General features: G+C 35.2%; 2 protein-coding genes across 6 annotated transcripts in view; one reads left to right on the forward strand and one right to left on the reverse strand.

The window, feature by feature from the left end:
• Window positions 1-13,349, forward strand: part of ANKS1B (ankyrin repeat and sterile alpha motif domain containing 1B) — a 1,065,677-nt gene that overhangs the window by 291,579 nt on the left and 760,749 nt on the right. The gene's annotated exons all lie outside the window — the stretch shown is intronic.
• GARIN6 (golgi associated RAB2 interactor family member 6) lies at window positions 50-1,819 on the reverse strand. The gene is made up of 2 exons (XM_077772147.1): window positions 1,088-1,819; window positions 50-383 (listed from the first exon to the last, which is right to left on the reverse strand). Exons 1-2 carry the CDS (start codon window positions 1,700-1,702, stop codon window positions 276-278), a joined length of 723 nt encoding a protein of 240 aa, XP_077628273.1. The 5' UTR covers window positions 1,703-1,819; the 3' UTR covers window positions 50-275.

Below are 13,349 nucleotides of genomic sequence, written 5' to 3' on the forward strand. Positions count from 1 at the left end.
GCTTGCCAGTAGTTTCTGCTCTTGGAATCACCATATTTATGCTGCCCTCTAGGAAGGAGCCAGTAGCTCCTACTGATGTGCTGGAAGCACCATCTGAGGACAAGAAGGGCTGTAGCCCTTGCTAACAACATTATTAAAACATGTTGAATCCACCCAGTATGGCTATTCTAGCTCCTCCTGTTGCCATCCCTGCCCTTTTATCGGGTACTGTAGGCTTTGTTACTGCAGAAGTATGTGAACTCTTAAATGCAGTATGTGTGGGAGGCTTGATTAATTCATTCCTCCCCAGCATAACAGGTGGTCCCAAACACTTTAGGGTTCATGTGAAGACTCCTGATGCCAACTTGATCTTGATCTCTTCCATAGAAATGAATGACATTTGCCTATGGAGGAAGACAAACAAGTGAAATAAAGAAAATGAGACCAGAAAGATCTGTTCCTTTTTATTCCCATAGCTAAACAATAAGGGCTTAGGATAAGAATTTTGAGGTTTCAAGCCCAATCTCCCGTTTGTTGCAAGTATCCCCCTCTTCAGTATCTCTACAATGACCACGATGATTATTCCAGTTTTGCTTGTACAGTTCCAGTACCAGTGAGAGCACTGTTATAATTCACCAGTGAATATCCTCATATACTTTCTTTTATACCCTTATGTTAGTATTTCTGCTGGCTAAATGGTATGCTTTTTAATATTCTGATAGCTACTAAACACGCACACAAGCACATCCCTCTGCCACTGATATATGCAAAATCAGTACATGGCAGTAGAGACATTACATCCCACCTAATATCAGCCTACTTGGATATAGCAGTGCATTGATGTTCAGGATGCCACAGATGGCAATATAGTATTGGATATGAAATTAAGAGTTACTGACAGCTAAGGAAGCTCTGAAATGACAGCCTTGGAGAACAATTTGGAACATTCCCCAATGTGAGCTTCAGATGGAAGCTCCTGTGGCCCTGAACCCATTTACTATGCAGTGTATTTTCTAGGTAAGCCTCAGCACCAAAGGTTCTGCAGGACTTTCAGCTCTTCTCCCACGGCACCCTGCCCCCATCTTTTAGAGTCTTTGTGCATACTTACCTCTGGGTTCTTGTCCTCCTTTCCAAACCCAGTTATGTCCAGTTTGTTCCCAAATGGGATGGTCTGGGAATCGCTGTAAGACCCTAGTGGTGGTCTCAGAATGTAAACGAGGTTTTCCCAGTGGATAAAAAGATCTCCTGTGTCAGAAGGGGAGCACAGCTGAAGGTAAAAAGAGCGGCCAGTGGCAAGCTTTAGGCGGAGCTGTTGTTTTTTACCATTATGAATGGATAGCGTTACAAACTTCAAGGGAAGCAGCCTGGTTAGCTCTAAGATCTGTGTAGGCTTGTAACCTTTTTCGTGGATAGCTGGGCCACATCTGTTATAGTCATCACACACAGCAGCTGGTCGGGCCAGCACCATGACATCAGGTAGTGTGAGGTGGGGGCTGGTGCAAACGAGGCCCACAGTCACCATTTGGGTACGGTTGTGCACATCAATCACTTCTCCTTTTCTGCTGACCTGTATAAAGTCACTCTCAAACATTGGTGCATACCTGAATATACTGTACTCCCCCTTGTACAGTTGTTGCTGCAGTTTCCCCATGGAAGTATTAAACATACCCATCGCAGGGCTGCTTTGGGCTGTGTAATATGGTAACTTAAATTGACTGTTCATGGCTATCTTTTATCAAGACAGATCCTAGAGGTCCTCCACACCTTACCATACTTTGAAGGGTGTCCTCTTTCCCTGGTTTCTCTAGCAAGTGTGCAAGCAGTGGTCTTGTGCAGGCTTTTCTTTTCTTTTCTTTTCTTTTCTTTTCTTTTCTTTTCTTTTCTTTTCTTTTCTTTTCTTTTCTTTTTTGTTTTGTCTCTGAGGACAGGGTGGGGGTGCTAATCACCAATTGCTCAGGTGCTAGAGACAATTGTACCTGCACCAGACTGTGCTCTGCCTAAAGAAAGGAGATGTTGGGGTGCACAAATGTCAGGGCCCCAGTAGATGTTACCATATGCAGTTGTTAAGCAGAGTCAGGGCTCCAGCAGATATCAAGGTTCACAGATGTTGTGGCCCCAGTAGATATCAGGGTGCACAGATGTGGAGGCCCATGGAAGTTAGTCCCAGTAGATGTAACAACATGCAGATGTGGAAGAGCAAGAGATCTGGGCCCCAGCAGATGTCAGGGTGTGCAGATGCTGAGGCACTTAGATGTTGGGGTTCCAGTAGATGTCAGAGTGCACAGGTGTTGAGGCATGCAGATGTCGGTATTCACTTGGAGTGGGGAGGGGCCTCCTCTTGAGCCTGACTCATTGGTTCACAATAGCCTTTGCTCTTTTGGATTCCACAACTTCACTGCCAATTGTATTCGTACTGCTCCTCTCCTCTCAAACCCAAGCCTCCATCTAGGCCTAAACCACCCCACAGGATCCCTTATATCCTCTCCTGCCCATTGTGACCCCTGCCTGTCCCACACCCCTTGTCTCTGTCACCAACAGCCCCTCCCTCAGAGAAAGGACACTGTCTTCTCCACCTCACCCACCTGTCCTCACTACCCCACCATGCTTGCCACAGCTCAGCACACCTCCCTCCCTCAGAGACCCATCTATGGATCTTAATAAATATTGGCAAGTTGCTTTCAAAAAGGTTTAGGCAAAGTTTCTGTTAGGTACGGGTTTAAGATATACACAGTCTCTTATCCAGTACTTCTAGTTGTAGCCAATTAGAAGTAACTGAAAACAATTTCCTTTGAAAAGAGAATTGGACAAGTTGGTAAATAGGTTAGTACAGGGTGTTTATCAAGGTTTATTGCTGCAAAAAAAAAAAGATTATAAACAAGATTAATATCTTACAATAAGGGATTGGTTGAATAAATTATGGAGCCTTCTATGCTATAATACTCTGCAGTCATAAAAATCATTATGTAGTTCCCTATTTGACATGAAAAGATATTTTGATTTTTTTTTTCTTAAAAAGAGCAAAGCAAACATTTCAAACCACATAAACTATGGTCCAATTTATGTAAGATCATCTGTGTGTATGTTTGCATATGAAAGTATGTTCAGTGAAATGTTTAAAGTGCTTATCTCTGGATGCCATAATTTTTATTTTCTTTACACTTTCTATTCTTATTAGGATAATTATTATCTCTATTAGTAGGAAAAATAAAACTATTTTTATTAGCAAAGTCTATTTTTACAGCCACGATAAACTTTATGTTTTGATACACTCTCACATTGCTGATGAGATACTTACACTTTTCCCCCAGACATTTGTATTCTGACTCTACGGTGAAAAGAGCCTTCAATATTACATTTAAGTTCTTTCCTTACCAACTATCAGATTGTATATATATATAAAAAGCCTGAGAAATTTTGCCAACTATTATAAATGTTATCAATTGAATAAGATTAAAATATCTCTGTTGGCATGATGTTATACATAACACACACAAACACACACAAATGAAAAACCATAGTTTTTGAGTCTTTAGTTTGTTCTGTAGTTCAAGACAAACATTTTTCTTCCCTTTATATTGAAATATCTGATTATTTCTGTTAATATGAGTATTTTTACTTTATAAAGAAGCTTTTCACATATTAATAACAATGTTTACTTGCCTGTTTAAGGTTTGTATATCGTAATTTCTACTTTATGTCTATATTACTTATTTTATAATTAGAAAAAACAATAAGCTTAATATACATTTAGTAATTGAACTAACATTTTAGAGGTATCCCAGTAGTTTTAGTGTTTTTTTTGAAAAGAATAAGTAGCATTGGGCACAGTATAATTTAAGTTAGATGCTTTTAAAAAAGTGAAGATACACCTGTTTTCTGAAAAGCACTTTTATGCCATACACATGTATTAACAAGATATTTATCTTAGGGTTCTCTTAGAGCATGTGATAATTGCTTTGTCTCCAGGGAAATAAGAAACTGGAATACTTGCAGGGACTATGGACTTTCAGAAAAATTTCCAAACCAATCATTACACCAGTAACAGTAGAACTGCTGTTAATCAGAGTGATGATTATCATGTATAGCATTCTGGAAAATATATCTCTATTTTCATTAGTCTGATATAGTTTATCTTAAACTCCACTACCTATTTAGAAAACTACCTTATTAATATTTGCCTCAATATTTAAGAAGTTCAGATGGCTAAATAAAAATCTACCTAAACCTGAGATTAAGGAATTCTATTTATGAGAATGCACCACTTTGTTTTTTCTTTTTTAAATATTTTATTTTTTAATTTTTTATTTAGAGAGAGGGAGAGGCAAAGAGGGAGGGAGGGAGAGAGAGAGGGAGGGAGGGAGAGAGGGAGAGAGAATCTTAAGCAAGCCTCACAGTCAGCACAGAGTCCAATGAGGGGCTTGATTCCAAGACCCTGGGATCATGATCTGAGCCAAAATCAAGAGTCGGATACTCAACCGACTGAGCCACTCAGGTGCCCCAGGAATTCAGTAGCTTTTTTGTAGGCTTGCTCTTAGAACATATTTCCATGCAGTTAAATATTAGATATTATTAAAACAAATTATTCTCCCTGTCCTCTACATTAGAGTTTATGTCATTGAGTAAATCATTTAACTTTCCTGGGTCTTATTTTTGTCATCCTTGAAATTTAGATGATTCGTTAGGTATCTTTCAGCTTCAGAGTTATGATTTTTATGATAGGGGTTTAACTTTTCCTCCCTGTAATGAAGCTGCTGTGTACTTTGGAAATACTCCAAACAATAATAATGAGTCAAGGAATTACTCAGATCTCAACAGCTCTGGGAATTGTATGATTCAATATACAGTCTTATCCTGTTGCTGCACTTCTTGCTGAAACTTTTAGAAGAACCAACATCCAAAATGTAGAAATGACAGAATATTAGCTCAGTAATTTGGTCAGTGAATGAAGGGAATACTTAAAACAATGTAATTGAAAATATAGGTTAAACATTTTAGACACAGTTTAGTTAATAATGAACATGGCTGTGGTAGGTGGATTAGTTCCCCCAAAAGGTGTTCACATCTTGATCTTCACAACTTGACTTTGTCACATTACATGGTAAAGGGACTTTGCAAATGCAATTACATTAAGAATCTTGAAATGGGGAGATATTCTGGATTACCCAAGTGGGTCCTTTATAATCACAATGGTCTTTATAAAATAAAGTAAAAAGGGTCAGACTCAGAAGGATAGCTGATGATGGAGGCAGAGGTTGAAGTGATACAACCACGAACCAGTGAATGCAGGTGGCCAAAGAGCAGGAAGTGGATTCTCTCCTGGAACTTTCAGAAAGAACCAGCTGTGTCAACACCTTGATTTTAGCCCAGTGAAAGTCATTTTGACATCCAGAACTGTAAGAGAATAAGTTTGTGTTGCTTAAGCTACTAAATGTGTGGTAACTTGAGATGGCAATCCTGGGAAACTAATGCAGATTTTGGTAACTGGGAGTGGGCTGCTGCTCTAACAAATACCTAAAAATATGAAAGTGTCTTTGGAACTGGGCAGTGGCTAGAGGCTGGAACAATTGTGAGTAGTGTGATAGGAAAAGTCTAGATTGCCCAGAATTATAAATTTTAAAGAATCTGCCAGTAAGCTCTCAAAGGCAGTGATATGGTAGAAAAAGAAACCCTATACTGTCTTAAAAAATACTTACATTGTCACAGAGTATTTGTAAAAACCTGGATGTGAAAGGTGCTACTGAAGATTCAGAAAAAAGTCAGGAGAATGATAGAGAGAACCTGTATGATCTTAGAGAATATCCAAATCATCATAGATAGAATGTTGGTAGACATATAAATGTTGAGGGTACTGCTGTTAAAGACTGAGAAGTAAATGAGGAATATTTTATTGAAAACTGGAAGAAAGGAGGTATTACATAGTAGCACAAAGCCTAGCAGAAAGCAAAACTCGTAAGTGATGAACTTGGATATTTAGCTGAGGAGATTTCCAAGCATAGTGCTGAATGAGCAGCCTGGTTTCTTCTTGCCACCTATAGCAAATATGAAAGAAAAGAGAGAAACTGAGTGAATAACTTTTTTTTTCAACAAGAGAACTTCTGATCTCAGTAACTGTCTAAGATTAAATTAATATTGTTTTAAACTACTAAGTTTGTGGTGATTTGTTACAGGGGGTAATGGAGACTTATATGATGACTGTAGAAATTAAATTGGTAGACTTTTCATCTGTTAAACACTCAAAGAACAGAAGTCTGTTGTTTGTGTCTAGGCAGAAGGTAGGAGATATGGGTATTTACTGATGAATGGATTTTAGCTTTACTATCAAGCATTAATTTGATCTAGGTTTTCATGATTTTATGAGTCATTTTAATGACTTAAAATAAATGGACTAAAACTTTACCATTGGAAAGTCTTCATTTTGTGTATTTTCAGGAAATTATTATCAATTTGATAATGATAATAGTAATCTTAGCAGATAGCTAGCATATGGGTTGCCTGGGTGGTTTAGTATTTTAAGCACCTTACCCTTGATTTCAGCTCAGGCTCAGGTCATGATCTCACAGTTCGTGAGACTGAACCCCATATTAGTCTCCATGCTGATAACGCCAAGCTTGCTTGGGATTCTGTCTCCCTCTCTCTCTGACCCTCCACATCTCTCTCTAAATAAATAAATAAACTTTAAAAACCCCACAATAATATCTAGCATTTATTGAATGACTAGCCCATTCCAGGTATGGTGATGGGCACTTTACATTCTTATATCTCTTAGATTTCACCACAATTCTATAAAATATCTTCACTTGACCTTGAGAAAATTGAGTTTCAAGAGATTAAGCAATTTCCCCAAATTTACTTATCTATAATGCTTGATCCAAAGCCACGTGAATACTTTTTTTATGAAATTAAAGAAAAGTTTTAAAGGGCCCATTTTCTCACAGCAAGATAAATCTATATATTGTCTAATGTTCAGTATTTTTCACTGTAGCTTTCTGTTGAAGAGTATATCAGTAATTACTGATGTCACTCTTTCTTAGTGTATATTCAATTGATTTATCACTTTACATTGTATTTCCAGGATAGTTGATCTGCTAAATATATTTATTACTTATCTTACAGCCTAAAAAAATTGATGGCTTGGTAAGAATCTTAGTTCATTTAGAATCACCCCACAGTTTTCTATTCTTTTATACATTCATCTGTATATTTCTTCTAGAAATGTTTACTGACCATTTATTACATTCAGGGTATAGAGCACTAAACAGTAAACATGCATGATGCCCTCATGTTATTTTAAATTTTGTGCCAGGTGACTGTGAATGATATAAAATAAGGATTATATATGATTTCAGCCTTATGGACCTTAAAATTTAGTTCAGGTCATTATCCTGACTGCCTTTTATTTATTGTATAATCTTAGACAAGTAACTTATACTTTGCTTCCTATAATTTAAAATAAGGAGGCTGTTTTTCTGTTTATAGGATTGTTATAAAGATTTTAAAATATAAATGCAATTGCTGTATAAATTCCTTCCTTTACAAAAGTAAACTCATCTTTTTCTGTTCAGTTCCTGGCTTCTGAAAATAACAATCTGGCAATTTTGATAGGCTTTGCAGAACAGTATGTATAGTGCAAACCAACTTCATAATAAATGCACTAAGAGAAGTGTAATATTTATTTGTATTTAGAAAGTCTGGCAGTATGTATACTATGCTAATACTACGTTAATAGTAGTTATAGTTATATCTAAGCTTTAATATTTCAGAGGGACTTTAACTTCCTACTTTATATACTTAAACATTGTTTGGATTATATATAATAAGCTATCTAATTTTTAAATGAATATTTTATATTTTGTGAAAAAAAATAAATGCCATGAGTTGTAAAAAGTTCTGTAAATTCCTTATGTCACCATGAGTCTCTATAGAATAGTTTGAAAATAATTGCTTGCATCTGTCCATCCATCTCATCCATTCACTCATTCATTCATTTTTTCATGTTAGTCTATATTTTTCTAGGCATTTTTGATGCAGTTATCTTTAAATTTTAAATTACTCTTTAGAGAGGATTAGGTAAGCTGGAAGACATTGTGGGATGAATTGTTTGTGGATTGTCATTGTTTAATTATTATTTTTATTAAGGACATCAATGATTATTTCTCACTGTTTTAAGTCATGTTTCCCTGATTATTAGTGAGAAGGAACTTTTTCCCCAAATATTTATTGGGCATTTGTATTCTTCTTGTGTGAATTACAAATAAATTACCAAATTTATTTGGTTTGCCATTTTTAATTTTAATTTATTTAAAAAAATTTTATTGGGGCGCCTGAGTGGCTCAGTCAGTTAAGTGTCCAACTTCGGCTTAGGTCATGATCTCGTGGTTCATGGGTTCAAGCCCTGAGTAGGGCTCTGTGCTGACAGCCAGCTCAGAGCCTGGAGCCTGTTTTGGATTCTGTGTCTCCCTCTCTCTCTGACCCTCCCCTGCTTATGCTGTCTCTCTTTCTCTCTCTCTCAGAAATTAAAAAACAAATTACATATTTTTTTTAAATAAAAAAATATTTATTTTGAGAGAGAAAGAGCACAAGTACACATGCATGCATGTGAGTAGGGGAGTGGCAGAGAGAGAGGGAGAGAAAGAATCCCAAGCAGGTTCTGCACTGTCAGCACAGAGCCAGACATGGTGTCTCAATCCAATGAAACATGAGATCATGACCTGAGCCAAAATGAAGAGTCAGAAGCTCAATGGACTGAGCTACCCAGGCCCCCCTATAATTTTTTATTTTGAAAAGAATTTATTTATAAATATATCTTAATACAGTTAATCCTTCTTATTTGTGGTTTCTGTACTTGTGAATTTGCCTACTTGCTGAAATTGATTTGTAACCCCCAAATCAATACTTGTGGTGTTTTCAAATCATTCATGGACATGCAGAGAGCACTGAAAATTTTGAGTCTCTTGATGCACACATTTCCAGTTGAATACGTAGAATTCTGCCTTCTTGTGTGAGCTCTTATACAGCATAAACAGTTTTCCTTTTCTCAGCCTATTTAGTGGCACTTAAATAAAAAAATTTGTGCTTTTTTGGGGGGATTTCACTGTTTAAAATTACTTTCAGTATAGTGCTGAAGTTCTGCCTAGAGTTTCCAGGAGCTCAAGAAGGCTGTGATTGATGTACCTTGAGAAAATATGTGTGTCACATAAGCTTCATTCAGGCGTGAGTTATAGTGCTATTGGTTTTGAGTTCAGTGTTAATTAATCAAAAAGTGTATGTTGAATTATCTTTAAATAAAAACACCTATAAAACTAATTATTGTGATAATAATATTGATCAATTGATGAAAATGCTGTGACCAAACACTTGCAGGTACCTAACCCTGTATTTCCCCTAAGAACAATGATTCAGTATTTGCTAATTCAGTGCTCATGGTGACTTTTCATGGTGACAAAACTACCGTGAAAGTGAGAATTCAGTGTATATTCGGGATACCAAGCTTTGTGAAAAATATTTTTTAAAAATGTTTCCTCAGTTCATTGCTTGCCCTTTAACTTTGTTTATGATTCTTTTTTTGTGGTGCAGAAGTTTTAATCTTTGTGAAGTCAAAATTTTTAAATACATTTATTTAACACTTCAGGGTTTTGTGTATTGCTTAGGCTGACCTTGACCAACTCCACAATTATAAAAATAGTTTACCGTGTTTTCTTTATGTAAAACCTTGGTTCGTAAGCATAATTCATTCTGGAAACATGCTTGTATTCCAAAGCAATTGTATATCAAAGCAAATTTCAAGAACCATTGGCTCGGTTGCAATCATGTGATGTTTGGTGTTAGGTACTACTTGTATTGCAAGACATCACTCATTTATCAAGTTAAAATTTATTAGGAATGTTTATCTTGTATAACACTTGAGGAACAAGTTACTCGCAATCCAAGGTTTTACTGTATATGTGTATTTTATATATGTATATATGTGTGTATGTATTTATTTAGTAGTCTCTTCTTTATCTGTGGTTTTGCTTGCTGTGGTTTCAGATACCCACAGTCAATCACAGTCCAAAAGCAGATGATCCTCTTTCTGATGGATTTGTTACAAAGTCAACAGTAGCCCAACACTTAGGTCACAATGCCTGCATCATTCACCTCACTTTATTTCATCATGTAGGCATTTTATCATCTCACATCATCACAAGAAAGATGAGGACAGTGCAATTAGATATTTTGAGAGAGAGATTACATTCACATACCTTTATTAAGGTATGTTTTTAAATTGTTCTATTTTATTACTGTTGTTAATTTCTCACTGTGCCTAATTTATAAATTAAACTTTATCATAGGTATGCATGTATAGAAAAAAACATAATATATATAGGGTTTGGTACTAGCTGCTATTTCAGACATCCACTGGGGGTTTTGGAACACATCTCCTATGGATAAAAAGGAACTACTATATGTGTATATGTATAATTAATTTGGGGGTAAAGAGGAACCCAAGATAAATTATAGAATTAAATACATATGTATACACTTATTTATATAGTATTTTATATGTATTTTAATTCTATAATTTATCTTGGATTCCTCCTCCCAAATTAATGATCAGTTGTTCCAGCACCATTTACTAAATAGTCTAGCCTTTTTATTTTGATTTTATTTAAATTTTTTTGATTCAATTTCTTTTCTTTTCTGTTTTTAATAGTTTATTGTCAAGTTGGTTTCCATATAACACCCAGTGCTCATCCCCACAAGTGTCCTCTTCCATGCCTATCACCCCCCTTCCCCACGCCCCCACCTCCATCAACCCTCAGTTTGTTCTCGGCATTCAAGAGTCTCTCATGGTTTGCTTCCCTTCCTCTCCCCCACTNTTTTTCTTGTGCCAATACCATACTGTCTTGATGTTGACAATTTTCCATTCATTTCCCTTTAAAAAGTTTTTAAATTGTAGTAACATACCCATAGCATAGACTTTGCCATAATAGCCAAATAGTACAGTAAAGTTTATTAACATCATTGTTTAATCATTCTCTAGAAGTTTTCAATCCTGCAAAACTGAAATTCTGTGCCTATTAAATAAGAACTCTTCATTTCTTTCTACCTATAGCCCCTGGCAACTACCATTCTGTTTTCTAGATCTATGATTTTTACTACTCTAAGTATCTCAAATAAGTGGAATCATTCAGTATTTGTCTTTCTGTGACTTACTTCCCTTAGCATAATGTTCTCAAGATTTATCTGTGCTTTAGCATGTGTCAAAATATCCTTTTTAAAAGCTGCATAATATTCCATTGCGTGTATATATCACATTATGCTTATCCATTAATTCATCAGTGGATACTTGGAATGCTTCCACATTTTGACTCTTGCAAATAATGGTCTGTGAATATTGATATGCAAATACCTCTTTGAGACCCTGCTTTCAATTATTTTGGATATATACCCTGAAGTGAAATTGCTGGATTATATGATAATTTTATTTAAAAATTTTTAGGAACTGACCTATTGTTTTCCATAATGGCAGAAGCATCTTACATTTCGACTAAAAGTACCCAATACCTAAGGGTTCTGATTTTTTTCACATCAACATGTTATTTTATGTTCTTTTTTTTTTTTTTTTGTAGTAACCATCATAATAGGTGTCAGGTGACATCTCATTGTGGTTTGGATTTGCATTTCTCTAATGATCAAGTGAAGTTGAGTATCTTTTCATGTGCTTATTGGCCCTTGTATATCTTCTTGGGAGATGTCTATTTAAATTCTTTACCTATTTAAAAAACCGGAGTGTTTCTTTTTTGTTAAGTTGTAAGAGCTCTTTGGGGTGCCTGGGTGGCTCAGTTGGTTAAGTGTCCAACTTCAGCTCAGGTCATGATCTCACAATTCGTAGGTTCAAGCCCCACATCAGGTTCTGTGCTGGCAGCTCAGAGCCTGGAGCCTGTATCAGATTCTGTATCTTTCTCTCTCTGCCCCTCCCCCACTCATGCTCTGTCTCTGTCTCAAAAATAAATAAAAAACTATAAATTTTTTAAAATAAAAAGTCGTAAGAGTTTTTTGTATATTCTAATATTAATTCCTTGTCAGATATATGATTTGTGAATATTTTTTCCCATTTCATAGATTGCCTTTTTATTCTGTTTATTGTGTCCTTTAAATCACAGAAGTTTTAGATTTTGATTTAGTCCAAACTTTTGCCTTTGTTGCCTATACTTCTGGTTTCATATCCAGGAAATTATTGTCAAATCAAAGGTCATGAAGGTTTCACCTATTTTTTTTTTTCTGAGAGTTTTATAGTTTTAGATTTTACTTTCTGAGTATTTTCTAGGAATGATGTCAAATTTTGAGATTAATGAGGAGAAAATTAACATTTTTACAGTATTCTATCTTCCCCCTCAGGAGAATGATATATTTCTATGTTTTCAAGTCCCTTTTTATGTTGTTAAGTAGTTATCTAGTTTTTTTATATGTAGCTTTCTATATTTAATTTTTTTGTTATTTTATATTTGTTTCTGTTGTGAATAGATATTTTTCCTATTGTATTTTCTAGCCGGTTGCTGCTGGTAGATAGGAAAGCCTTTAACTTTTCTATCTTTTTTCTGTACCTTGTCATTTTAGGAGTCACACCATGGTTTATATAAATGTTAAAGTTGATTTTCTAGTTGGGAAATTATATAACCTGAAAATAATAGTAACCATGTCCCTGAATTTTTAGTCTTTATAATAATTTGTTTTTTTTCTCTTATTGAGTTGATTAGACCCACCATTACACCATTAGATAATGGTAGTGTGGACTAATCCGTCTGGAAACTAAACACCTCCATACATGTTTAAATAGTGTCTCTAATATGACACTAAGTGTTATCCTTCTCTATTCTTTCTCTGGAGTTTTGGTTTTGGGGCATAAATTTTAGGATCTCAATTTTATTTTGTGTGTACTATATGTTTAGTTTCTATGATAACAAAGGCCTTTAACATTATTACTAAAATATCACTTGAAAAACTATGTTAATTTTCTAGTTATATAACTGAGCATTTCCATATTAAAGTGATGTTTCATGTTTGCCTATACATCTTTGATATCCTTCACAATACCTGCTACATAGCAGGCATTCAATGAATATTGAATGTTTCACACGCTAGAGTGACTCTCAAGCTTACCATATTTCTAAATAATATATCTCAATTCCTGATTGATCAGCTTTAAATGATGCATCTTATTTCTCTGAGAGTAAGGATTTTAGCTCACTTATATTTATCTCTATCTCCAATCCTTCTATATAGACTTGTTATTTTTTATGATAAATTTTAGGTGTGTGTTTTTTTGTTTGTTTGTTTGTTTTTACTGGTTAGCTTGGTTATTTTAAATAGTATTATACTTAAATAAGTTT

This window comes from Crocuta crocuta, unplaced genomic scaffold (assembly GCF_008692635.1).
Source record: "Crocuta crocuta isolate KB4526 unplaced genomic scaffold, BGI_CrCroc_1.0 scaffold216, whole genome shotgun sequence".
NCBI lineage: Eukaryota > Metazoa > Chordata > Mammalia > Carnivora > Hyaenidae > Crocuta > Crocuta crocuta.

Excerpts from the sequence above, each read along its gene's own strand:
- GARIN6 (XM_077772147.1), bottom strand. The coding sequence starts at position 1,702 with ATGAACAGTCAATTTAAGTTACCATATTACACAGCCCAAAGCAGCCCT. Across the intron at positions 384-1,087 it reads AGGAGGACAAGAACCCAGAG|GCAAATGTCATTCATTTCTA; the intron begins GTAAGTATGCAC and ends CTTCCTCCATAG.